This window comes from Nelumbo nucifera, chromosome 3, assembly GCF_055504915.1.
Source record: "Nelumbo nucifera cultivar China Antique chromosome 3, China Antique-T2T, whole genome shotgun sequence".
NCBI lineage: Eukaryota > Viridiplantae > Streptophyta > Magnoliopsida > Proteales > Nelumbonaceae > Nelumbo > Nelumbo nucifera.
In genome coordinates, this window is record NC_142651.1 from 29997807 (window position 1) to 30025633 (window position 27827).

The 27827-nt window shown below is 35.7% G+C and overlaps 2 protein-coding genes across 4 annotated transcripts in view; one reads left to right on the plus strand and one right to left on the minus strand.

The window, feature by feature from the left end:
- Positions 1 to 7018: 7018 nt before the first annotated feature.
- On the minus strand, positions 7019 to 7576 carry LOC148801087 (uncharacterized). The gene has a single exon (XM_088900316.1). The coding sequence runs from the start codon at positions 7574 to 7576 to the stop codon at positions 7019 to 7021; it is 558 nt and encodes a 185-aa protein (XP_088756442.1).
- Positions 7577 to 14718: 7142 nt separating this feature from the next.
- The window catches only part of LOC104612424 (potassium channel SKOR-like), a 62343-nt gene continuing 49234 nt past the window's right edge, over positions 14719 to 27827 (plus strand). Inside the window, exons 1-7 of one of the 3 annotated variants that reach the window (XM_088901028.1) lie at positions 14719 to 15124; positions 15411 to 15608; positions 18930 to 19157; positions 19289 to 19352; positions 20399 to 20738; positions 21594 to 21889; positions 24320 to 24400. In XM_088901028.1, coding sequence (XP_088757154.1) covers positions 15412 to 15608; positions 18930 to 19157; positions 19289 to 19352; positions 20399 to 20738; positions 21594 to 21889; positions 24320 to 24400 — 1206 coding nt within the window. In that variant the 5' untranslated portion in view covers positions 14719 to 15124; position 15411. Of the gene's footprint in view, positions 15125 to 15396; positions 15609 to 18929; positions 19158 to 19288; positions 19353 to 20398; positions 20739 to 21593; positions 21890 to 24319; positions 24401 to 27827 lie in introns of those variants that run through there. The other 2 variants (XM_010279869.3, XM_088901027.1) reach the window with 2 other exon arrangements.

A 27827-nucleotide genomic window follows, 5' to 3' on the forward strand; every position in this document is an offset into this window, starting at 1 on the left:
ACCTTACCCAAGAAAAAAATGATGGCAGAGAAGAAGCAACAAATTAATGGTTTCATGACATTGATTTCAATGCTAGTATATACGAATTAATTCAAGTTTGGGCGTTTAGTTTAGTTGGTTGCTTTTTAACTTCAGAAGCCAACAACCTGTTTGAGGGCTAGCCCTCTCCATCCTAACAGCTTACTTGAGTCAAAAGTCAAAACCCACTTATCTTCCTTCCTCTATAAAAGACTGAAATCTAATGAGAGAATGTCAAATAGAAGCTACCATAATTCATAAAGCTGAGTCTGGGAATAATACTGAAATTTAACTACCTGTGATAAAGTTAATAAAACATCAAGGGTTATATTTTTACATTTTTCTAGAATTTATATTTATATCTATATAAATATATATTTATATTTATGTTTATATATATTATATATATATAATATATATTTATATTTATACGTATATTCTTTTTCTCCATGCAATTCATTCAATTTTTCTGATTTTCATACTTTGTTCTATATGTTTGCATTTGTCTAGAATTTATATTTATATTTATATTTTTGTTTATGTTTATGTTTATATAAATATAAATATATATTTATACTTATATAAATATAGTCTGTTTTCTCCATGCAATTCATTCAATTTTGCTGATTTTCATGCTTTGTTCTATATTTTTACATTTGTCTAGAATTTATATTTATATTTATGTTTATATATTTGTATAAATATAAATATATTTATATATATATATTCTGTTTTTTCTATGCAATTTCATTTGATTTTGCTGATTTTCATACTTTGTTCTATATTTTTACATTTGTCTAGAATTTATATTTATATTTATATTTATATAACTATATATTTATATTAATGTATGAATTTTTTAGCTTTTTCCCATGTAATTTTCAGATTTTTTTTTCATTTCCCTCATGATTTCCTGAATTTCCTTTTTTTTATAGTTTGTTCAACAATTGGGACCGTAGGATGAAATAGGTATTTTTTCCACCGTTGGATGTAAGATAATATTTACATAGTAGAAGCATTGGATATTAGGTACCAGTGCATAAAATATTTCCTGGAACATTGGTACCAAACAAAAAAGCGGCTGTTGCTCCAAGAAACGTCCTACCTGACAGCAACAGTTCCAAACAAAAAATAAAGGCACACTTCAGCAGCACCGTTCTGCAACATCGATGCCAAACATATATTTTTATATTTATTTATATTGTATATATTTGTATTTATAATGAACCATACAGAATAAACTAATGAGATAAAGTTTCAAATAAAAGAGATTATGGAGGATTTGATGTTTATGCCTTATGAATCATGAGTGACGCCAGTCTCTTGTCCATAAGCAGTAGGAAAGTGCCAAAATCTCATAAAAGAACGCCCTCCAAAAGAATAAAAATCCATGACAGTCACAAGCACCATCGTCACCGAATGATCCTTCCTGCCGTGCTTCCAAAGGTCCAAACCAATCAACCTCCCACTCATGCTTTTGATAAGCATCAACAGCAGGAGAGACCCCACTAGCTGATGTAAGTTGGACCAACTTGTTTTCTTAAGCAACTGTTGCCGGCTTTTGTAAATCCAGCCAGTCCCTACCAAACATCGCCTTTGGCATGCAAATTTGTTCTTTTTATACCTGTGAAATAATGAGAATTACAAGTAGACAACTAGTTTATGCAACTTTTTCATTCATTGTCAATGTGGGACCTACGAAAAAACATCTCCAGATTTAGGTCATGTTTGAGAGAACTGCTTATTTTAAAAACTAAGTGCTTATTCCAATAAGCACTTAATTGCATTTGGTATCCAACATACTTATTTTAAAAAATAAGTGCTTACTTCATATTGAGCGTTTGGTAGTTTTTTTCAATAAGTATTTGTGACTAGTTTGCCCTTCATTTGCTTTTAAATTTTCAAAATATACCCTTATGAAAATACTTTTATTAAATAACTTTTATAAAAGTATTTTTACATGAAGACATTTTTATAAAATTTAAAAATACTTTTGCGAAATCATTTTTATGAAAGCACTTTAATAAAAGCACTTTTATGAAAATAATTTTACAGAAATACTTTTATAAAAATACTTTTACGAAAGTACTTTTATAAAATTCAACTAGGGATAATTTTATAAGTGGTATTTTAAAATTCAATTGGGGATAACTTTGGAAGAAAAAAATTGAATAAGTGCTTATTGTATAAGCATTTAAAAAAAGCTGAAAATTTAGGCTTAAAAAAACCCTTATTTTCAGAAAAAGTCCTTATTTTTAAACTACACACTTATTTCAGGCTTATTTCCCAAACACCAATAAGTCCTTAATGGTATGGTCCCAGCCCAAATAAACACTTATTTTTAAGCACTCCCAAACATGACCTCAATTTCTACCAACGTGTGGTTTTTCATGGGTTGCATTATGTCTACAATGAAAAGCTTAGGGCAATAAACCATATTTGCTTGTCCAAATCTGAACTTGAATTTGATTATATTAAGGATGATTTCAATTCGATCCATTTATAATTGGAAAATGAATCGGGTTTGGACATAATTCAATTCGATTTAAATATATATGCTCATATATACTTAGGTTGCACTTGGCATTTCTTATTTTAAGGACTTATCTCTTATTTGTAATTAAAAATCGAATGTTCATAGGGGCATTTTAACTACAAAAAGGAGACAAGTCTTTAGAAATATAAGGAATGCCAAATGCAGCCTTAAAAATTTATATTGTATTCTTTAAGTTGGTTTTAATGTTGTGTTTTTTAATAAATTGTCATAGGTTAATGTTTCATACATGTTATTTTTTTCTTCACATTTTGTTCATGAAACTGTGACCTAAGGTTCATCTTTTTTTTTTTTCGATGGAACATAATAAGGTTCATCTTTTAGTTACATATCTGCTCTTTAGAATACTAGTAATTTGGCATATGCGTTGCACATGAGAAATTTTTCTTCATATTAGTTACTTGAATTTTAGATATATCATAGTTACGAACTTACGATAGAAATTGAAAATTAATAAAAGTAACAATATAATTAAAAATAAACTTAAATGCTTGTAGTAAATGTGTACATACATTGCATGTGAAAATTTTAAATTTTAAATAATAATAATAATAATTATTATTATTAAAATTTGTTTTTCATTGCTATCAACCTATCCTAAATAAAAATATTTTTATTTTAACAAGCATTTTTATTTAATATGATGTAACACTAGAAATGTTCCAAAATGTTTTATTTCAATTATGATATCATGAGTTTCTTTGAAATTTTGGATCGTTGACCTACCATCTAGATAAGAAAATAGATTAATTTTCTTTGGGACTAGTTTTAAATTATATATTTCATCATAAAGATTTTTTTTACTTATTACACTTAAATTTTTGTTTGAAATAATGTATCATATATTTTACTTATTTTTAATTTTTTATAATTTTATTATGGAATTATTTATTAACCAATTTGACCCGATATTGTTAAATTGCTTACCCGTCACCAAGAGGAAAGAAAATGGTTTTATTTTCGAACTACTTTTCAAAATATTTATATTTATACTATTAAAATTAATATTATGGGTTTAATTAATAGAATTTAATGATGAGAACAGTATATCTTAAATATTGGATTTAATAAGGGAATATACCTTAGAGATGAGGTTTAATGAGAGAATAGGAAAATGGTTTTATTTCCAATTGGTCTTAAAGCTTACATTCCATTTTCATCGTTAATAAAAACATTTCTTACTTATCATACTTATTATTGTTTAATATGTCAATACAATGTTAAAAATGTTCCTTTTTTAATTTCTATATATTTTTTTCATTTTATCTATTTTTTAATTTTATTATTTAATTGTGGCAGCATGAATTGACCAATTTGACCCAAAATGGTTTAATTTCATATGACCGCCTAGATGAAAATACTATTTTTTTAGGCAGATTTTTAAAAGTATAAGTTTTTATGTTATTAGAATTATTAATTTATTATGTATGAATTTAATTAATAGAATTTAATGATGAGAAGAAACAAAAAATGCCTTAAATATATGATTCAATGAAGATGAATGCAAGTTAATACCTTAAATGTTGTGATTTAATGAGAGAGAGTTGAATGCAATGATTATCTTAAAATTACCTATTTTTAACCCATTTAATATCAATAACTGATTACCCTATTTGCCCTCATTTTTTATTAATAAATTTAAACAAAGAAGGATAAATTTTGTCTTTAGAAAAATCCAAAAATATTATTGAGACTATCGTGCTTTTTAATATAGTATAGATATAGATGTTTACACACGTAAGTTTGGTTTTCTAGAGATAAAAAAAGAAACAAAAAAAAAACTTCAAGAGAAATGTGACAAAGAAGTTTGGTTTTTCATCTATAAAACAACTTTGATAAATAAGGTTTTGTTTGGATAATCTTCAGGGTTTGTGCTCCTAAAGCCTAAAAGCACAAATCCCCAATTTTGGACTTAAAAGTTTTTGACTTTAAATTATTAATCATGTTTTAAATAGAAACTTGTACCAAGTGCATAAAACATTTCTCACTCATTTTTGTTATCCAAATCCCAAAATCTAAAATCAAAAGATTATCCAAATGGAGCCTAAATGTGTAAATTAGGCTAGACAAAACACTCACCTGTGATCAATAATGTGATAAGCTACTTGTTTTGATAAGTAACTTACAATATAAGCCTTCTAAGCAACTAAATACTACTTAATTGTTGGTGGTATTTTTGGGTAAATATATATCTATACTACTATTAAAAGTTTGAATGAAAGTGTGGAACTTTTGTTTGAATAAAATACTCTAATTTTTAAATTTTGTCATTATCTCATGGTGATGAAGGGTGATTTGGCCCGACCTAGCAAAAAGGGAACACGTGGACATGGCCTGACCAAGAAATGACAACTCAGCTTGACAAGTTTAGTTTGCAACAATTGAGCTCGGGTATTTAGTCACCTCGGCTTAAGGCTCACCTTGATGTAGGGCCACCTCGGCATCGAGGCACCTCGGTATTCAAGCTAGTTCGGAACTAAAAGACCAAAGTACCAGTTCGAAACCAACAACTCGAATCGCCATGTAACTGACTCCCACGTAACCAACGCCAGAGGTCTCTCCAACGGGTCCCGAATCTCTCAAGATCATGATGATTTAACAGATCCCGACTTTTCCGGGATCATGATAAGGACTTATCCTGACTCCGCCGAAATCGGAAGTGGAATAAGATAAGCCTTACCTATATACTGCTCCTTCGGAAGTAGACTCTATCTCCACACCCCAGATATCCTGGAGCTCTTTCGTGTGCCCCATGACTATTACAGTATATAAAGGCACCAACCCCAATGGCGCAAGGTACGCATGTTTTTTCTACTCTCAAGCTCTCTAAACTCTCAAAGCTCTTCAACTCGCATCAGATTACTAACTTAAGCATCGGAGCGACCTCACCGGGTTAGCCACCCCGGGTTAGTCACGGTCCCGAGTATGCGAGAAATACAAACAACCAAAAACTCTGAGATGTTTATAAGACGGACTTTGTCCAAACAACATCTCGTAAGGTGTTTTACCACCAAGAAAGGTCGAAAGTGTCCGGTTAATCAAGTATCATGCGGTCAAAATACACTCACCCCAGAAATTGATAGGAAGATGTGCTTGAAACCTGAGTGCTCTGGCCACATTCAAGATATGACGATGTTTTCTCTCTACATGACCATTTTGTTGTGGTGTTCCAACATAAGAAGTTTGAAATAAAATTCCTTGCTCGTCAAAATATGACTTCAAGGATTTAAACTCTGTTCCATTATCACTCCTCACCACCTTAACCTTCTTATCAAATTGTTGTTCAATCATTGCATAGAAATTTTTGAGTGTTCAACCAACTTCACTATTTTCAGCCAGCAAATATATCCAAACCGCTTGAGAAATATCGTCAACAATTGTCAGAAAATATACATCAGCACAAGATGCAAGTACTCTATAAGCACCCCATAATTCACAATGAATCAATGCAAAACAATCAGTCACTTTATTGCCACTTTGAATAAAAACATCTCTAGTTTGCTTTGCCTTCAAACAAACATCATAGACTTTATTCTTATTACTATTATTGATATTAAGAAGCAAGCTAACCATTTGATAAGAAGGGTGTCCCAATCTCCAATGCCATAAATCACATGACCCAACTCCATCTGTTTTGTAAGCACGAATTGAAGCCACACCCTTGAAGACATAGACCCCATCAAGCTATTCACCCGCACCAATAAGAGTGCTTGAGATGCGGTCCTGTATCACACACAACTTATTAGTAAATGTCACAATACAATCTATGTCATGAAGTAATCGACCCACTGACAACAAATTACAATTGAGTTTTGGGACATATAATACGTGCAACAATTTAAAATTATTTCCAAGTACAACAGTGCCCTTTTTCACAGCCTCGGTGTGCACACCGTTGGGTAATCCAACAGGACAAGGTGCAACATCATAGGTGCCAACGGGCATATTTAAATTCCCCGTCATGTGATGTGACGCCCCAGAGACAATAATCCATTCAGTGGAGTATTTCTTACTAGAGAGTTTTTCATTAGTCCCGGTTTTGTAAGCATTAAGTTTGCTTACAAGAGTCTGCCATTGCTCGTCCTTAAGCCCGCTCAGTCCAGTCTGATCTCGATTAGTCACAATAGCATTAGTAGCCATCTCACGCCTCGTTGATGACTGAGCAGCATGAGCTTTTGCCGTGCCTCGGCCACGTCCACTAGAGGATCCTCCCCCTCTTCCTCGTCCCGCTCCACGCCCGACTAACGTACCGCGGGGTCTGTCTCCCCACCATTCAGGGTATCCAATCAACTGGAAGCAATTCTTTGCTTCATGGGCAGATCGACCACAATTGTTACACACAATTGATTTGTCTTTTGAAGCGGCTTTACTGTCTCACGATGTCTGCGAGGCTTGTGCTGCAAAACCAACAACATCTGCCCGTTCCTCCTTACCTCATGCCAACGATCAATGTTGATCTTCTTGTATGATCATTGAGTAAAATTTGTTCATATTTGGAATTGGCTCCATACTCAATATGTTGGAACGCACAGTTCCAAATATATCATCGTCCAAACCCATCAAAAATTGATAGATTTTCTGTTCTTCTCTTTCTTTTACTAACTCAGCTGCCGCTCCACACTTGCACCCGCATGTACACACAGGCACCTTAGAGTAGCTTCCTAATTCGTCCCACATTACCTTCAATTTTCCGTAATATGCAACCACAGTCTGTCCATGTTGCTTGCAGTTAGCAAGCTCGGATTTAATCTGATAAATTCGTGGTCCGTTGCCGATTGAGAACCGTTCCTTCAAATCATCCCAAAGTTCTTTTACCGTCTCCATATATTTGATAGTTGAACGCAGTGACGGATCGACGGTATTGAAAACCCAAGCCACCAACATCGAGTTCACAATCCACCGAAGTCCATTTCCGGAGCGTCGTTCTCCGGCTTTGTGACCTTGCCTTCGATGAATCCGATCTTGATTTTGGCACGAAAAGTAGTTCTCATCGCCTTTGCCCATTTGTCGTAGTTATCTCCTCTCAAGACCACTGGACTGATAATAATTCCAGGATTATCTGAAGGATGCAAATAGAAATGAGAGGACGGTCCAATAAACTTACTCAAGCTCTCACTGTTCTTGTCGTTGTCGGCAACCATGGTGACCGATCAACAAGATTTGTCTGAGGTTGGGTAGATCTCCAGGTTCAGCTCTGATACCATGAAAAAAATTTGAGAGCCAAAAAGTTCACTCTTTTTCAGTGTTATTTTGTGGTATATATACAAGTTCGATAGTCTATTGCTCCTAATTTCATACACAAACTTTCTAAATCAAAAATTTCTTAAAAGCAACTTTCTATAACCATAAAGACTTCCTAAAACTGCTAACTATCCAAAAAGAATATGTACAGAAAACATACAGAATATCTTCCTAAAAAAATAAAGCTGCTAAACAAAACTTCTAAAAACAAAACTTCCTAAAAAAACTGCTAAGAATCTGTACAGAAAATATACAGATTCCCTATGAACTTTCTTGCCTAAAGTAGGTGAAGAGAATCTCCTAGGAATCTCGCCCAATAGGATCCAACAAAAATCATGTTAGACTAGAGTTTGCACAGGTTTGGTAAGGTCTAAGGCTCGATTAGGTTCAAATGTCCTTTTATTATGTGTAGTACATTCTCTCTTTCATTTGGATTACATGGTCCGTTTTACATATTCTAGTGTAATGGCATATGCCAATACATGTGTACAAGTAAAGATAAAAGTATTGATATTATATGATATGATACTTTTATTTGACTTTTATGACATGCATGGAAATTAAGGTAACATTCACATTAAATAATATAGTATAGATATGCATGTACATGCATGTGTGAGGTTGGGTTAATTGCCATTACCCAATGTTGATCCCATCTATCGGGGATCTAGGAAGGGGTAGTCTGTGTTAGTTGATACATATTATAACTAATATTGTAGAAAGTAAAATAGTAGTATAAATATATAGCTGTTTAAGCCTTACCTAATGTTATTTTTTGTTTGGTCGAACTGTTTTAAATAAAATGATTGTAGTTGTGTTTCGGTTTTTGCCTCAGTTTTGATGAAAGTAATTTCAAATAGTGAGAGTACCAAACAGAACCCTAGTTGTAGTAGTTTGTAGTTGCTAGTTGCTACTATTAATCTTTTGAATGAACAAAGGGAAAAAGATTTGAATATACCATGGGTTTTCATTAGGGGTGGATTGGAGTCGAGCTAAGCTGAATATCTGTCTATTTGAGCTCGGTTCATCAAAACAATGCTAGGTTCAAGCTCAAATTCAGCTTGGCTCAAAACCTCGTAAGTTCGAGTTCGATTGCGAGCCAAGCTTCCTATAAAAAATAAAAATTATACATATAAAATTTTCAATTTTACATTCAAAAAATTAAGAATTATAAAAAAATGTGTTATCATATATATAAAAAATAAAAATATTATATATAATATTTATTATTATACATATAAAAAATAAAAAAAATATACATATACAAATTGTTTTTATTTTACATACGAAAAATAAAAATTAGGCTCGAGAGCCTTATGAGTCAAGCTTTACTAGGCTCGAGTTTGGATTGATTGGCAAACGACCCTATATATCAAGCTCGAACTCAGCTCGAAGCTTAATTTAAATCGAGCTGAATGAAGTTTTTCACGATTCATCCTTAAGTAGCTCATGAAAAGTTTGATTCATTTCTACCCCTACTTTTCATAAATTGACTTAAACTTGTGGGTTGATTTGAACTTGAGCACATCCTCCCTTATTGAAGCATGGCATTAATTTTTGTTTTAAATCTACTTTACCCTTTAACAAATGAGAATTTTGGTCTTTTACACAACATGGATTACATGAACTAAAATCTCCCATTTCATCTCATCTAATTTGACACATCGAAATGGACCACTCAAATGATCCCTGTAAGACGATTATGAAAAACCAAAGGTATGAGAGAGGGAAGTTCATCTCTTCATCTCCCATTATCCTTTGCCAAAAGGAAAGCCATGAAAGGGGAAAAGGGAAAGAACCTCCCATGTAAATCTTATTGGCTTATCATTATTTGACTTCAATTAGCAAGGAAACAATTTAGATTTCAATGGGCTCGGTGTAGATTGATTTTGATTTCTTTTTTTAGAACTTGAGGCCAAATATCTTCTTCTTTTTTCTGTCTTTTTTTTTGTTTTTTGTTTTTTGTTTTTATTGTTTTCAACATAAATGTCCTCCAACCTACAAGGAAATGATGCACATAATTAAATATAAGAAAGGAGATGCTGTTTGGAGAACTCCAAAGTTCAAAGATGAGACTCACAACACAAAAATAGGGTCTTTCAAAAAGAAAGGTATAATTGCTTTTAGCAAACTCACCCATTTTCTTAGAAAACATGGAAAAAGGAAATTTGATTACAGAATCTTCTTTTGTTCCAATAGAGAAGATCTAGATGCAAAAGAGTAAATTGTAGTCCATGAAGTGAGTTGAAAAGACAAAATCTCTTATCCAAGGACTTGTTACCACCTAGCATAATGACTATCATACTTTGGCCCCGTTTGGCGCATCTTACCGTGCGGTCTTTCGGCTGTTTACAAGCCGGGCAGACTGTGCCATGATCTTTTTCCATTTGGTTCGTAACAGATCTAGTCGGCAAAAGTCGATGCTCCAAAAAGATATAAGAAGCCCATTTTGGGTTGATCTTGGGAAGCTCCTTTCCCGTCGGGGATAAAATCTGTTCTCCATCCTTGATCCCTGACGAGGATGACCCGAATCCCCACAATCCCCACCCATGACCACGACCCCGATCGGAGATTCCTATTAATCCCCATCCCCGATCTGATGGGATCGGGGAAGACGGGTACCCTTCGGGTATGGGGAAAATTGCCATCCGTACTTTAATTCTTGATTTATTCTCGCATGGAAAGATGCACAGTAGCCAAAATATCTTCGGACTGCTCAGATCTTCATACAAAAGCTCAATGCATCTTTTGACTATCCGAGCTACCAGAAGATCTTCCCCATAAAACTTGCCAAATGGCCCCTTTGTTATTGAGATTCTTGAAAACATGTTAGGTTAACATTGAGAAAACAATACAAATGCTGAAAGAAATGCTTCATTAGAGAAGAGAATATGGAATGAATATCATATCGGAAGAATTTAAATTTGAAGAGATTCAAAAGGTTTTGCAACATTACCGTCAAGGTTGTCATGGGATTGATAAAGATGGGAGGTCCGTAAGCATGAATTTGTCTTTTCTTGAGATTTTGAAAGAAAATAAAGTGTAAAATAATCACATAATATGTTTAAATCGAATTGAAAAACACAAGGGTGTATTTTTTGCTCGAAAAACAAAGGATGTATCAACAGAAACTTGAAATAAATTCTACAATGCTAGAAGGGGGCTGCTCCAAAAAAGACTTATACAGGATGATAACTTCATTTACTGAACTAGACTATGAGCAGCCCTGTTAAAGAGGTCCAGGCATTAGACTTAGCCACTTCCAAGGCTGTATGTATAATAAAAAACTCCATTTCGAACTTGGACCCACAAACTTACTACCTGCAGCAACAAGGAATCTAATTGGTCAGTCAGATTCACGTTGCAAAAAGGTATATTTAAATCCATTTGTAAAGCTTTTGAAAAAAAAAAAACATTTAATAAGCCCAAGCTATGTTTAAGTTTTGTGCAAATTTCTTAAATTATCCTTAAGGCTTAGAAAATTGACTAACTCTATCCCTACTGTTTCAGTATTGTATTAAAGTATCCCTACTGTTTCTGGCAATTGTTTAAAACCTCCCTTACTGTTAACCGTCCGTCACACTAGTTCATACATGACATCATGTGACCGGTTTTTTTTTCAAAAATTCCAAAGATTCCCTTTAGCTTTCTCACACATACACTCTCTCCTCACCTCTTTCACACAGTGGACTGTCAACAAAGCCATTGACGCCAATGCATCCTTAGGGGAGGTGAGAGAGAGAGAGAGAGAGAGAGAGAGAGAGAGAGAGAGAGAGGAGCTTCTTCTAAACTCCAATGAAGGTCTCCAATTTCTGCAGGGTACACAAAAACCTCTATAGCAGTAAGTTTGTGGCTGTGTGAAGAAAACCACTTCTCTGTGTTGCAAGCTGCATAGAAGAACAAGAAGAGGAGGTTGCACCTAAACGGTAAGGTCTTCGTTGTTTCTACACCCTTGTCGATCGGAAGAAAAGCCGAACGGACCATCACTGAAAACACTACGCCATCTAAAACCCAAACTAGTGCCTAGCGCATGAACAGTAAGGTGGTGTTTCAAACGGTTAGGTCTATAGTGTAAAGGAAAACCTTCTATTCCTCCTCCACCGTTGCCTTGAACTAGCGCCTAGCACCTAAACGGTAAGGTCTTTGGTGTTTCGAACATATGGTCTCTGGTGCAGAAGCAAATCCTCTATTCCTCCTCCATCCTTGCCCAGGACCCATCCTCTATTCCTCCTCCATTGTTTCCTAGGAAAATGCAATGGCATAGATTTCTACTTCTTTAGGCTCAATTTGGAAGAACTACAAATGCAAATATGCAGAGTGTAAAGCCGTGTGTTTTATATTATTTTGTATGTATTTATATTATACATATTTGTATTTGTACTCTTTCCAAATTGAGCCTTAGGTCATAATTCTGGACAGATTCATAAATTAGGACTTTAGCTTCTTCAGGGCTTCAAAAAAAAAAAAAAAATCAAATGCCACAGTTTCAGCAGCAATGTTCTTCCTCTTCCAACGAGCACAGGGTGGTCGAGGTGGTCCAAGCGGCCTCAGTGGTCCGATGGACTTCGATAGGTCAAAATCCAAATTCTTGGAGGTTCTGGAGATTGGGATGACTTTTGTTGATGTTGCTGGTGTTGACTACATGACCTGGTTGTTCCCGAAACAATCCTGCATCAGGAATGATACAAAAGACACCTGTTGTTGTTGTTGTTGACGGTAGATGGTAGAGGCCGATTGTCATTTTCAATTGGAACGATTCAAAAGACACCTGTTAATTATAGAGTTAAAATAGTAATTTACTATTTAGCATCATTTGTTAATGTAAGGTTAAAACAAGGGATTATAGCTTATAAGGGCAAATTTGGGCACTAATATCAATAAAAGTAATATTTTTAGTAAAATTTTAAAAATAGATTAACTTTTTAAAAATAATATCAAATAAGGGCAACAACAATGTTCATCTTTTTTTTAGATCATTCATCAATGCTGCCATCCACCACCGCCGCCTCCGTCCACCTTCATCTCCGCCTTTGCCCAACACCGCCATCTCCACCTCCGCCTCTGGAGGTTCTTAGAGTGACGCTGCAAAAGCCCCTAGTCAATGACAATGTCCCATTATATGCTTCATGCTGCTGAAATGGCTCACCACCAGGATTTTATTAGCCATTTAAACAGCGGAAATGGTTTCTGATTCGATATTTTGAGCCTATCACTACTACTGTATCTTCATATTTTCATGAACTGGAGAAAAATCCTAGATCATCAAACGTGTTTTAGACCAAAGGACGACGTAGCTACGACTGAATTTCATATGGGAATTAGAATTGCAGTAAATTTCTTTAAAAAAAAAGTTTAAAATACTGGGACCTTGTCTTTTCAGCAGCGGGAAGCACATACTGGGACGTTGTCATTGATTGAGGGTTTTTGCAGCGTTACTCTAAGAACCTTCGGAGGTGGAGGCGTTGCCGGAGGTAGATGGAGGCGACGACGCTGATGAATGATATGTAAAAGGAAGAAGGTGAATGATGTAGCGCGATTTGGTCACTCCTAGATGGCAGGGGCCTCGCTCTTAGTTGGCAACGGACAACACCTGAGAAGGAGAAGAAGACGAAGGATTCCCGGGGAGCTCGACCGACGGGAACACTCCGATGCTTAAGTTAGAACTCAGTGGAGAGCTTAGAGAGTTGCGAAGAAATAAATGCTAAGAGTGAAATGCACAATTTTCGATTACCTTTGCTCCTTGAAAATCGGGGCCTTTATATACTAATGCTCTGTGAAATCGGGTGTAACCGCCTTTGATTCTCTGCTACAGCCGTTATTTGCCAGGCTGATTCGATTGGTGCAGGTATCCGTCGCAGAGTACGGTCCTGTCAGTTGAGAGACGTTATGCAGAGCTGACGTGCACGATGCCACTTAACGTGAGACGTGGGTGCAGTCCTCTGGACTGACAGGTGCTGTGCCGCCAGACAAGAGACGTGGGAGTAGTCTGACAGGCATGGTCTTGTCGAATAAGAAGTTTCCTGAAGACCCCGGGTTACTTAATAGCGAGCTCCCTTGTAGCGAACTCCTTCGTAGTGAGCTCCAATAGCGAGCTGCCTTGCAGCAAGCCGTCTTGTGGCGAGCTGTTCTGTTGGGATTTCAGCGAGCTCATTACACCGAGTTGTGGCCAAGCTGTCATTTACGTCGAGTCATATCCACGTGTCTCTTGGTTAGGAGGTCAGGTCAAATCACCCTCCATCAGTGAATGTTATTTTTGCCCTTATTTGATATTATTTTTAAAAAGTTAACCTATTTTTAAAATTTTATTAAAAGTATTGCTTTTATTGATATTAGGGCCTAAATATTGCCCTTATCAACAATAATTCCTTAAAGCAACTTTTCATGATAATAATTGTAGTAACAATACGAGTATTTTAAGACAATATTGAAACAATAAGAATAGAATTAGTCAATTTGGTAAACGTTAGGGATAGTATAAGAAATTTTTCTAATTATTTTACCGCAAAAACACTTATATTGGGTCATTGCAACGTGGCATTAGGGCTGACATCGTCAAAGAAAATCTTTCTAAAGTGAGTCCCAATCCCTCAAATTTCCATAACCTCACGTTATTAATGGCATCTGATTCTATCTTTTTGACCCATAAATTCGATGGCCAGGATCCATTCTTTGGTCGGCAGATTCGTGCCTCGTTCCTATCCTTCAATGGCATCCAATTCTCAATCAGACCAGAGGCAAATCGTATTATCAGCCGTTAATCATGGAATTGAATAACAACCCACAAATCCACAACGTAACGAGTCCAAATTGGCGCCCACCCGCGCATCTCAACGTGCATTAAGAATATCTCCCATGCAAATTCCAACGTAACTACTAAGGCGTCTCTCTCTACAACGTAACGAATCCAAATTGGCGCCCCACCCGCGTCCCACATACACATCTCAACGTGCATTAAGAATATCTCCCATAGGATAGGAGATATTCCCAATATACGGTTAGGACGTGCTGTGGGGCGTCCATGCAAATTCCAAGGTAAGTACGTAAGGCGTCTCTCTCTCTCTTTCCATTGGAACCCAAGCTTCAAATTTTCGGAAAACCAGGGGCGTATTTTAAACAATGCCGTCGTCTAGCTCATTGGTTAATCATCAGCCACCACCAGCCGAACAAGCCAACGCCATCTTCAATGTTGAAGTCTGAGCGGAAGTCTCCTCCCCTAAAATGCGCACAATAGGTATAAATTAATATCCAAATCCAGCCCTTACTTCATTGTCCAGAAAATTGGAGAAAGCGGTCTCTGGTTCTCCTCTTCTTGTAAGTCCTCCTCACGCGTCTTCCTGAGCTTCCTCTCATTAATCAAAACCAAGAAAAATTGTAGAAAATTCTCTTTTCTGTTTTCTTTAAAACCTAATCGTCTTCCTTCTGATATCTAATCTGAAATTTCTTTTAATGGATCGGTTGATTTCAAGCTCGTAAACAAATGAACTTTTTCATGAATTTATCTTACCAGAACCTGATTCGAGGATTTCGACCGCTAATCAACGTCGAAACGTTGGAACTTTAGGGTGTTTTGATCGGAATTGAAAATTGGTTTGTGTAGGATGGCACGAAAAGAGAGAGAAGAGAATGATTCCTCGGAGGAACCAGAGTTCGAGGCGGAGGAAATTGAAGATAGGCTCCAGTCACGCAGGGGTAATTGTAGGTTTCATTTGCTGAGGAAGGAGCTTGGACTAGATGCGACTCGGCGAAGCTGCGTTCGAGATAGCTTCAGTACCTTCGTTATTCTACCCGATGACAGGTACCACTCCCTCCCTCCCTCCCTCCCATCTCTCTCTCCCTCTCTCTCGTGGTCTTAATTTGAATTTCAACGGTCGTGCAGTCGTGGCAAAATGCAAGGTAGCATTTGTTTATTATTATTTAGGGTAAATTAATTGCTGAAATCTCCATGAGGTTTCTAACCATTAATCTGCCTGAAGTTTTATAATTGTAATGATCTCCCCTGAACTTTATAACATATTTCAATTAGACCCCTTTTATTAGAATCCTCTAAAAAAGAAACATTAAAATGTCCAAAATGTTTTATTTTTCAAATTTTCTCTCTATAATAATTCTAGATCACTTCCAATCTATTTCTTAAAATTGTTTTTTCCAAATTTGTCTTTCATATCAATTGCTAAAAGGTAAATTGCAAGTTTAAATTCTCTAGTTTTTGTTATTTATAAAGTTTGTATTGTTTTTTTATGTAGAAACCAACTTCAATATAAATTGTATGGGCATTTTAAACATTTCCATGCTTCTTTTTTGAGCATTCTAACAAAGGTGGCCTATTGGCAATAATTGTGTTAGAAAGTTCCGGATAGGTGATTGATTGCAAGTACCAAATTTCAAGAGAGGTTTAGCAATTTACCCAATTAAGAGTTTAGGTATTGAAGTGGCATAAGTTCAAGTATTAAAATGAGGCTATTGCAAAATGCAAGATTCTAATCAGCAATTTATCCTTTATTATTTGTTAAATAAACTACAGGTCTGAGGCTTATGTCTCTAAATTTGGTGAGACATGCATTTGATGTGGCCACTGTTAAAAAAAAAAAGAAACCTCTCTTCAAATTTGTCCTAAATATTGATACCTCGATCCCCTCATTTTTAACATAGACTAGGACTTCCCTTGTAAAATGACATGATCGGACAAACACCTTCCCTTTGTTGGCAATTTGTAAAGAACCATTTGCATATGACATCATCGGTGGGTGATTCTTTTAATCCCAAATTTGCCCCTTCAGATTATATTGGTTTTTATCTCTCGAGTTTCTTCCTCCTGAGATACCAATCTCTACACCAAACTTGGAAGCATACATCTTAGTTGGTAAGTGTAAAAGCCCAGTCGAGCAGAGCAGCAGAAAATGCAATTGTTCCTTTCTCTTGGTAAACCTAAACATCGACAAGGAGAGGATCTTCATATGTAGCCATAATCAACTTGGCATTCTCAATCACTCTTTTGAGAAGTCTGATAAGTCTCTTCCACATCAAAGAAGCACCTGTCCATCTTGTTTACAGTCAAGACAGGTCTAATCCTCTCACCAAGGGCATGTTGGAGGACAGTTTCGGTCTGGACACATGCACACTCACACAATCAACCACCACCAGCGCACCATCAATAATACGGAGAACAGTAGTGACCTCAGATGAAAAACCAACATGCCTAGGGGAATCAATGAGGTTTATAAGGTACTCATTCCCTTGTCTTTTCACCCTTGTAGTTCTTCAGAGATTCATCAGTCATCGAATAATACAGAGAAATACCAATAGCTTTAATAGTAATGATACACTCTGCTTCTTTGCGTGTATTTGTCATCCAAACATCTCCTGCAACTTCCTGAGCAATGATACTAGCTACAACCACAAGTGAATTGGTGAGTGGAGACTTCCCATGATCAACATGAGCAATCACAGACACATTGGGGATGTTGTGTTTCAGCCTTTCAGGTCCATAATCGTGTGAAGCTCCTGCACTGTAAACTTCACCATCTTGATGGATTTTTGTTATCACCCTTTGAAGAATCTGGAAGGAGGATGAAGAGAGGGGTGAAAAGCAAACAACGAGCTCTTGTGGTTGGAGTTACCTAACGTCCCTATGGTAGTTGAAGTGAAGTTTCCTGAACAACCAAAGCTGGGTTTACAATGCTATTGTTTTGTTTTTTTAGATATGGGAGGTCTGAGCTTTGAATGAAGTCTTCAGTCTGAAGCAAACACTTGACGTACGTTTAGTTTTCACAAGTGGTTAACTCAAAGAGTAAAGTAGTCATTGTATTAATTATGTCAAATAAAATAGAGTATTGTTTTAGCGGGGAGGTTTAAGGCCGGGTTTGATGATTAAGTACTTGTTAAAAGAAGTGTACTTTTTAATTTTTAAAAGTAATTGTTGTAACAACCCTTTAGGCTGTTTGGTAACTCACTTTTCAAATCACTTATTATGTTTTTAAGTACTTATTGGGGTGGGAATGTTTGATAAACTACTTTCCCTATAAGTGATTATATTTATTCAAATGACAATTTTAGTCCTCACTTCTCTCATACATATATACAATACTTTTCAATAATAATAATAATAATAATAATAATAATAATAAGTAATCATAATAATAATTATAAATAATAATAATAATACGATGAACAAGGGGAAGGTTGTCGCCGCTGCAACTCCCCTATTCTCCCTTCGAGCAATAGAGAGCATCGACAACCTCTCCTTAGTCTCTCTCTCTCTCTCTCTCCTTTTCTTCTTCTCTTCTTTTGTTTTTGTTCTTCTATAACCACTAAACCACGAACAAGACACTATTCATCCTCCTCTCCAAAAGAGAACTAGCGGCAGCTGAAGGTCTCTCTTTTAGTTCTTCGACACCTGAATGGCGGCGACGACTAGATCGAGCTTTGTTTCAGAGATCTGAGATCGAGCTACAAGCTCTGATTTAGAGATTTGAGATTGAGCCACGAGCTATGCTTCAAATATCTGACTTCAAAGCATAGAGGAAAGAGGCCAAACGACAGGTCCACCGGCCACGGTTCCTTGTCGCCGGTGGACCTACAACTGGTGCATTGCTGCTGCTAGGGTTTGAAGATCAAATGAGTAGAGAAGGGGGAGGTATAACCTCACGGGGGTATTTCAGTCATTATACAAATTTGTCAAGGACTGGTTCGTCCTAATATTTTGGAGAAGTATTTAAAAAAAGTCAACTTGAAGTTACTTTTTCAAAAAAGTACTTCTTTAAAAAAAAACTTTTCCCCACTTTTTTACCGAACATAAGTACTTAAAAACCACTTAATGTGTGGTCCCATCTCCCATGTCTTAAAAGAAAGAAATACTTATTAAAAGTATTTCAAACGGGCCTAAATCCACCACTCCTCTTAGGAGAGGTATAAGTAATTATTCACAACTTTGGGTAGATTTAAGTCTTTTACTCTAAAAACCACATTCTGCCCGTGGATTTTACGTCAATCCACGGTCGGGATTCATCTCCAATTCTGAACTGGGCTGATCAGTGATTCTCCCTTTTTTTTTTTTTTTTTTTTTCTCCCGGTTCAGTTAATACGGCATTATTAGTTACTGATAAAGAAGAAAATGCAGGTTATACGAACTCTGGGTGCATTTCATATTGATATGGGCCATCTATTCGTCATTCTTCACCCCTTTCGAGTTCGGATTCTTCAATAATGGATTGCCCAGAAACCTATTTTTCCTCGACATTACGGGACAGTTAGCTTTCCTTGTCGACATCGTCCTCCGGTTCTTCGTTGCTTACAGAGATGATCAGACCTACCAGATGGTCTACAAGCGCACTACCATTGCTATTCGGTCTGTTTCCTCTTACCTTCTTGGAACAATTTAGACAATATTACATCTTTTTCTTCCATTAAAGTAATAACAACCATAAGCTGAACTTCATGCTCAGCTGCGTTTGCTGATGTTATCTCCTCTTATAACAGGTACTTGAGGTCACAATTTGTGATCGATTTTCTGGCTTGTCTACCTTGGGATGTCATTTACCATGTAATATTCATTTTCCCTTACATTCTTTTTCTGGGTTTTCTGTTCTTTTAATGGTAATATCTGTTTCTCATGTTTGTTAATTATTCTGCAATTAATGGATTTCTGGTGCATTCCTGTATTCTAATGTTTTTGTGTTGCTTAATACGGAGTACTCATTAAATGAATTATACCCTTTTGCCTATTTTTAACGGGTAAATGGGGTTGGATGGATCTTCCTAGACTGTTGACCAAAAGAACAGGATAGCTACATCTCGAAGCATGTAGAATCACTGGCATTTATGTTAGCCATGATAGTGAGCTGATGGGTAAAGATGATGCTCAATATCTACTATTCATTTAAACAATCACAGAAAGAATCCATATGATCTCTAAGGGATGGTGGTGCATCTGTGCAGCTTCTTGTGAAAACTTGTATTCCTGTACACGTTGCTCTTCTTTCCTGTAAAGAAAGGGTTCTACATTTTAAGATTCAGATATATGTATTTTATTTTCTTCTCGAGGCATTTTGAGACTATGTAGATTTCTCTTAACATCTATTATTCATTCAACTGATTACAGAAAGAATCCATAAGATCTGAAAGTGCTGGTGGTGCATCTGTGCAGCTTTTTAACACTTATATATATTCATGTATACATTGTTCCTTTCCTTAAAGAAAGGGTTCTACACTTGCATGCATTTTATATACTTATTGGGGCATTTCGAGACCATGTGGAATGAAACATTTCATTTAAGGATTCTATTAACATATAGGAGCTTAATTTCATCATCTAATATGGATTAACTATAGGTCCATAAATAAAAAAGAAGATTCAAATATCTCATCTCTAACTTTTTTAGTAAAACCCAAACAAAGGGTTATCTCCTCTGATGAACTTATGCGTTCAAATGTCAATAAAAACTGAAGTGGAATGATTATTCTATGTGCTTATTCCACTTTATGAAACTTGTATTTTTCACAAGTTCTCAAAGAAGTTAAACATTCTCTAGGGTATATGTTTAGAAAGATACTTTCTGTTATTATTCTGAGACAATATGGTGTAACCAGGCCTGTGGACGGAAAGAAATCATCAGGTATCTTCTATGGATTAGGTTGAGTCGAGCACAAAAAGTAATAGATTTTTTCCGGAAGATGGAGAAGGACATACGGGTTAATTACTTGCTTACCCGAATTGTGAAACTTATTTTTGTTGAGCTCTATTGCACTCATACTGCTGCCTGTATCTTTTACTATCTTGCTACCACCCTGCCTGAATCTCATGAGGGGTATACATGGATAGGGAGTTTAAAGATGGGTGACTTTAGCTACTCAAGTTTCAGAGAACTTGATCTTTCAACACGATACTGGACATCACTTTATTTTGCCATCATAACCATGGCAACTGTTGGTAAGTTTGTTATTTCTAATATTTTAGAAAAAATAGCAGTGAGCATTTTGAATTCATGTTTTTTTTTCCTTTCTCTCTTCTGGTCTTGGTGTCTAATTTGGATAAATAAGAATAACAAAATGGAAGAAAACCATTGGATAGATATCATTCTAATAGGATTTTTAGAGCAAACCAAGATTAAGTGAGAATTGTAGAACCTAAGCAAAGACCATTTGCATAGATATGATGATGGTATAATTAGTAGTTCTTACATTTTATCCCAAAGTCTGTAGAATAAAATGTCTTAATCCAACTTGTGAGGGCCTACACTCTACATTGCTTCCCCTCTTTCTCTCTATAATGAATGAGTGCCTGAGATAATCTCTAATTTATTGATAGTATTTTTCATTTGATTTCATTATTGCTGATCTTTTCTTTCACAAAAGTAAGAAGAAACTTTCTTATACTCCATAACTTAATGATCATTCTGACAATGATTTCTCCATTGCTCATCTCTTTCTCCATGAGACCAAATTTTATCTTTCCCTCTCTTGATGCTTCCTAGTGTATCCATGTCGAGCTTGTGCTAGCAGTCCATGTCGACCTTTCTTATACTACAATGATTTCACTGTAGAACACCCTTCTGCTTCTGGCTCTTAGGAACAAGTAAGCACTTGATTCACAAAGCACACTTAGGCACACTTAGGCACACTGAAGGCAATGCAGGTACAGTGTAAGCACACAAGACACTAAGAAGGAAAGATCACTTAAATTACTCAAGAGAGGGATTACATCTCTTTGCATCATGGATTACTTATGCTGTAAAGTTCAAAATATGGCAAAATTATATGAATGATTTAGCTATTTATGATACAGGTTATGGAGATATACATGCAGTCAATGTCAGAGAAATGATATTCATCATGATCTTTGTCTCATTTGACATGGTCCTCAGTGCATATCTTATTGGTAACATGACAGCTCTAATTGTAAAGGGATCAAAGACTGAAAGGTTTAGGGACAAAATGGCAGATCTGATGAAATATATGAATAGAAACAGACTTGGAAAGGACATCCGGAACCAGATCAAAGGCCACTTGAGGTTACAATATGAGAGCAGTTATACTGATGCTGCTGTTCTTAAAGATATTCCTGTATCAATTCGTTCCAAGGTAGAAAATTACATAATAGCTCATATAAATACAGTTAAATAAGTAACATAACTGACCTAGTTCTTGTCCTTAACTTCACTAGCTAGAAAATGGTTCATATGCATCTTGGTAAGGTGAATATATGATCCTCTTGGGGGACTGTTTTTGTTAGTTTTAGGGTGAAAATAATTGTTGTAGCTCAACAGCATTGTACTATGGAACCTATGAGAATTATTTAATCTAGTTCACAGAAGTCTGTACCAGCAATTCATATAACTTAGTTCATTGATGCATTGGTCCTTGTACATCTTTTTTTGGCATATAAAATTCCATCAATCCATGGACATCAAACTACTGAACAGTGGAAGACATGAATAAATATACAATATTTTTTTGCTAGGAAAATAAATATACAATATAATTTTACAGTTTTCCACCCTTGGATCCATCACTTTCTCCCTCTCCTCTCCCCTCTCATAGATATTCATGTGTATGTGTATTTCTGTGATGTAGATTTTATAAGCTAACAAGTACTATTTAGAACACCCATGTGGAGAGCCTCTTAATTTTTTTTTGCTATTTTTGAAGATTTAAGCACTGAATTGTAGTTATCCACTATAAACAGAATAGAGAGGGGTAGATCTTTGTATTTCAAGAGAATAGAGATGAGAAACATGCTATAAATGAGATCATTGAATTTGATATTTACTTTTAAGGGCAAAATTGCAGGTTAAGTTTATGAGGAGAATCACTTATTACATTAATAAATAAGGTGATACTTAGTGTATTATTTCTTAAGGTTGTTTACAGTTCTCCATAAAATTGATGTAATAAATTTCAGACTTAAATACTTGAGTTATTATTTCCATCTCTTTTAGAGTGAACATTTCACTTTGCACATTCTAGTTTATTTTGAAGTAAATAGCAAGGAAAATAAAGTTTTCAAAAGTGGGCAAAGTTAAAGCTTATATATTTCTGCTTGAAAAATTTACTGTCTATTTTACACTGAAGCAAACCTACCCCAAGGTAGGTTTGTTCATTCAGTCGGTTTGGTTCGGAAGTGGATCCGAAATTACCTAATGGACATTTTGCTTAGGCCATTTTTGGTTTGGTTTGGTTTTAAATCGGTTAATTCAGTTAATTAAAATATAAATGTATGTTATATTTATAAAATTCTACTAATATTTATTATTAAAATATATCAATATTTATAATTAAAATACATATTATTTATTAATATTAATATATATTAATGTTAAAATTAATATTAATATTATAATTAAAATGTAAATATATGTATTTGCTTTGGTTAATTTGGTTTTTGGATTGGTTCAACTGAAAAGTTTTCTCAAACTGAACTGAATTGGCTTATTTGGTTAATTCGGTTGGGTTAATTCAATGTTTTCAACCCACCCTTGACCCAACTAGTTGAACCATTCGAACCGTCATCCGATCATGATTCCAGGTCCAGTTCTAGTAAAACCCAAAAATTGGTCAGAAACTGTCCGAATTGGGTGGTTGGATCGTTGGCCCGTACCCAATGACCAGGTCATAGGCTGCACACTAAATATGTATGCAAACCTTTGGAGGTAAAAAAAAACCCTTTTGTCCTCAAGTTACATTTTCTAATATTTTTTACAAATAAGAATTAGAAACTGAATTACAAACATAAATTGAATATAAAATAATACATATGTTACATGTAGAACATAATTATACATTGTTTATTAATAAAATGTGTTTACACACACACAATATATATATATATATATATATATATACACTTAACATGTAGAGTGCTGACATGGCACAGTCTGACCCGTTTGACCTGACGGCTGGACTGGTGACCCGTGACCTGTAGGCAAAAACGGTTCGGATGGACACAATTGTCCTTGAGAAATCATGAACCAACCACTTGCTTTCTGTTGCTTTTTGTACAAAGGTAATTAGATATAGCTAGATAAATAAAAGACTACCATGGTGGCATGGTCAAAAGGGGTTCCTGGCACATCCTCCATTTACATGCATATCCTAGATTATGTAACTAGGTCATGCTGCATCTGTCTATTTCATAAATAATGTTGCATTTGTCTTCACTTATTTGCTCTCATCATTTCCTGAATAAAAAGCATTCTTGGCTGGGCTGAAAAATCATCATCATCTTCCATGCGTTATCCCAACTATATGGGGTCGGCTACATTGAACCCTGTTTCGTCAATCCGTTCTATTTAAAGCCATATCCACTGTTAAGTTGTTAGTTCTTAAATCATTTCTTACTACTTGTACCAATGTCCTTTTTGGTCTACCCCAAGCTCTTCTAGCCCCTTTTCTGGGCTGATTCTTATACCTATGATATATCTGTTCTGATATTTTCTTTTGCTTTACCTTTTGTTTTAGTTTATGTTTATTTTTCGTATGCTTTCATTGTTTCTTAATTTTTCCTATTTGCAGATTTCACAAAGAATATATAAACCATTCATTGAACATGTTTCTCTCTTTAAAGGATGTTCTCCAGAATTCATCAATCAGATTGTAAGTCATTTCATCATATACTTCATGAAATTTATATCTTCACAATCAAATGTGAATGAACAATCTTGCATGTACAGTCCTTTATGTTGAAGTTTCTATTATTTTCTGTGCTTAAGTCATTCCAATGTAATGGAGGAATGCATGGCAAATAGGATAACTTTGTGATGTCATATGTTTTTTTTTTCTTTGATAACATCAATATTTGACCTATCTGACCTGTAATATGTCTTCAATAGAAGAATAAACAGAAAAAATATGTAGAAGAGACAAGAATTGGAGTGAAAAAATAATTCCTGTGTTCAGTTTTCAATTTATAATTGTAGATATTCTTCTTGTTCATGACTTCCTCCACCTACAAAGGGGTAAAATATTATCGTGAAATGCGGAAGATGTCTACAATGTTTACTACGAAAGGTGTGTCTATTAGGGAAGGAGGCAAGGTTGAAGAGAGATTGGAGTTCCTAAATAGATGTTTAGTAGGTAGATTTGTTCACATGGACCCTTGTATCAGAGATGTGGAGATTTGGACGAGCCAAGAGTGGGGAAACCTGAGCTTTTCCTATGTTTGAAGATTGGGGGTGCCACTATTTCTGTTCAGTTTTAGGTGGAAAGAAGATATGGAAGAAGCCCTAGCAAGGAAATGGAAGGGGAGAAAAAGAGATCCCGAAGTTTTTTCAGCCGATGGTCCACTTTCCTTGTAATGGATGCAGAGAAAATGAGATTTGCTTGGATTAATGTCTATGGGATACCGCTGCTTGCTTGGAGCACAAAGGTTTTAGGGCCAATGGAAATGCTGTTGGAAGTTTTAAAAAGTTTGATTTTAGAAATAGAAAGTGGGAAAATATTCAGTTTGCAAGAATTTTAGTTCAGGCTGAGGATGTGAGATCGATTCCAACTCTCCTCAATTTATTCTATCTTGAAGAAGTCTTCAAAACTCAGGATCATAATAGTAGGTGAAGACCCATTGTTTTGCTTGAAAGACTAGGAGGTGGCAAGAGAGGCTCGCAAAGCAGATAATTTAAAGAATCATACTATCCTAGGAAAGATGTAGCGAAAGGGGATTTTGGAGGTGAAAGGTCAGGGGCTTGTAGTGTGAATTTGAAAATTTCCAAGCCCCTAGATTGAAAAGAAAAGAAAGTTTTAAATGGCGATCCAAGTGGGTCTAGTTTAAAAGATAAGTGTTGGGTCAATTGGGGTTGGGCCAAACAACTTTTTGGCCAGTTCGATTCAATAGCGACCCGACTTTTTCTTCTAGGGCAAATTTCTTAAAGTACCCCATATGGTTTAGGAAATTGGCTAACTCTATCCTTATGCTTATATATTGTCTTAAAGTACCCCTAAATTTTCTCAATTGATATCGTCGTTAAGCACTAACGGAAAAAACAAAATGTCGAATTTGCCCCCACTATTCCTCAAAATTTCAAAATAAAACGAAATGTTGAATTTGCCCTCCACCATTCCTCAAGTTTTCTGACAACTACTTTCCTCTATCAATCTTCTTCTTCTTCTTCTTTAGTTTTGAATCAATGTCTCGCCACCACTTGTAGAACCTTCATCAGTACCAGAAAGTCTCGGTCGTTTGCCACATTGTCTTCTCACCATTCCATTTTCTTAAAATCCTCTGTCTTTCCCTCTCTTCCACGATCAAATCAAATGTGGTGGCTCCACAAAAGAATAGGTCCCTTGTCATTTGCATGTCCTAGGACGGTCCTCTCTCCTCTGTCAAATTGATCCTTTAAAGCAAAAATATTGAGGTTTTCCATCCACACTATTTTTTTTTTTGTTATTTTGGGATGAAAGTTGTTTTAATTACTGGTATTGCAGTTAACAGATACTGTCAAGAGCTATGTGGAGGAGAAGGTTGGTAAGGCCGTCCAGAAGCAAAACCACCATGTGAGAGAAGTTGACGCACGGTTATCGGTTTGGGGTGGGTGAGCTTAGCGAAGGTTCCAAGCTTCACAAATGTGAGGTGCACAGCTGAAATCTTTAACATGAAAACCAACCAGCGTTAGCCAAGGAGGACATGCGAAAAACTAATTCAAGAAGCCATTCTCCTCTGAAGAGAGGATAACTATAACATGAAAACCATGGAAGTTAATGCTTATTCACATCATGTTTTGACGAGGTAACATCTTCCCACTATAAATCTAGAAAACCTCTTACACATGTGCATGTATGCATAGATTTTCATGCATTAAATGCACCAAGAAATCTGTTCAGACTTGAGCTAAAGACACAATAGAGATTCAATGGAACAGTTTAATCTTTTAGCTGGGAAATTGCCCATTCAAGAAAAATATTATTCGTAATGCTTGTATACAGGATGGGTTGCAGGGAGCATCACAAACATGTAAATTCCATCAGTAACGAGAATACTAACAAAACTTACCACAATCCTTATCTACGACTTTAGCAGACTTTAATTTTTTGAGAGAAAACCAAGTTGGAGGCAGGGTGTTGAGGTGTTCTCCTCGGCAAGGATGGACCAAAGCAGAATCCGAACACGACCGATTAAATTGCCGGAGGCATTGAAGAATCCATGGTAATCGTTAGGGTGGAAGAGGGAGATGGTAATCTCTTCATCCAGGTCATGGACACTGAATATGAACTCCTTGTTCCGGACAGGGTTTAGGGCTTTATTCACGACTCTAGTCCGGGACTTATACTTGCCAACCCAAAGCTTGACATAGAAGCCCTCTAGGGAATCCTTCACAGGAAAATCCTTAGCGTCTAATATGTACACATATAAAGCCTCATCTCTGTAACTTCTGTTTTTACTTCTTTTGCCATTGTAAGTGACCGAAAGCAAAAGAGTGCTCTAAAGAATGTTTGGGTCGGATAGAGAAGTAGGGTGGGAGGTGCTTTTGTACATATGAAGTGTCTGTTTTTCGTAGGACATAAAAGGAAAAGTGTAATGTTACTGTTAATGAGCAACATAGCAACAACGTGGAGTCGTGGACATGAAGGAAGTAACACGATGGCAAAAGATTCCACCGCTCCAGAGAGAGAGAGGGGAAAGCGACTATCAAGACTCTATAGTCGGTTCGCTTGCAGTTGTAGAGACATGAATACTGAGTCATTGAAACATTCTTTTTTTCTTTTAACATTCGTTTTGAGTACAATACTACAGTAAAAGACTCCATTGCTCTGTTATGCATGCAGTATTATGGGGCATGCAGGAAGAAAGGAATGCGTGCATTTTTTAGAACAAGGAAATATCCTTTGAGACATAGGCAGAGGGTATTTTAGGAATTTTTAAAAAATGTCAGTCACGTGATGTCACATGTGAATGGAGTGTGATGGAAAGTTAATGGCAAGGGGTATTTTAGACAATTGTCAGAAAACTTAAGGGTACTTTAAGACAATATGTAAACAGTAAGGGTAGAGTTACGTTGATCAAATCCATCTTAGCTAATCTGCCCACCTT

Bases quoted from the DNA above. Each gene is read 5' to 3' on its own strand.
- LOC148801087 (XM_088900316.1), bottom strand. From the start codon at position 7,576: ATGGGCAAAGGCGATGAGAACTACTTTTCGTGCCAAAATCAAGATCGG.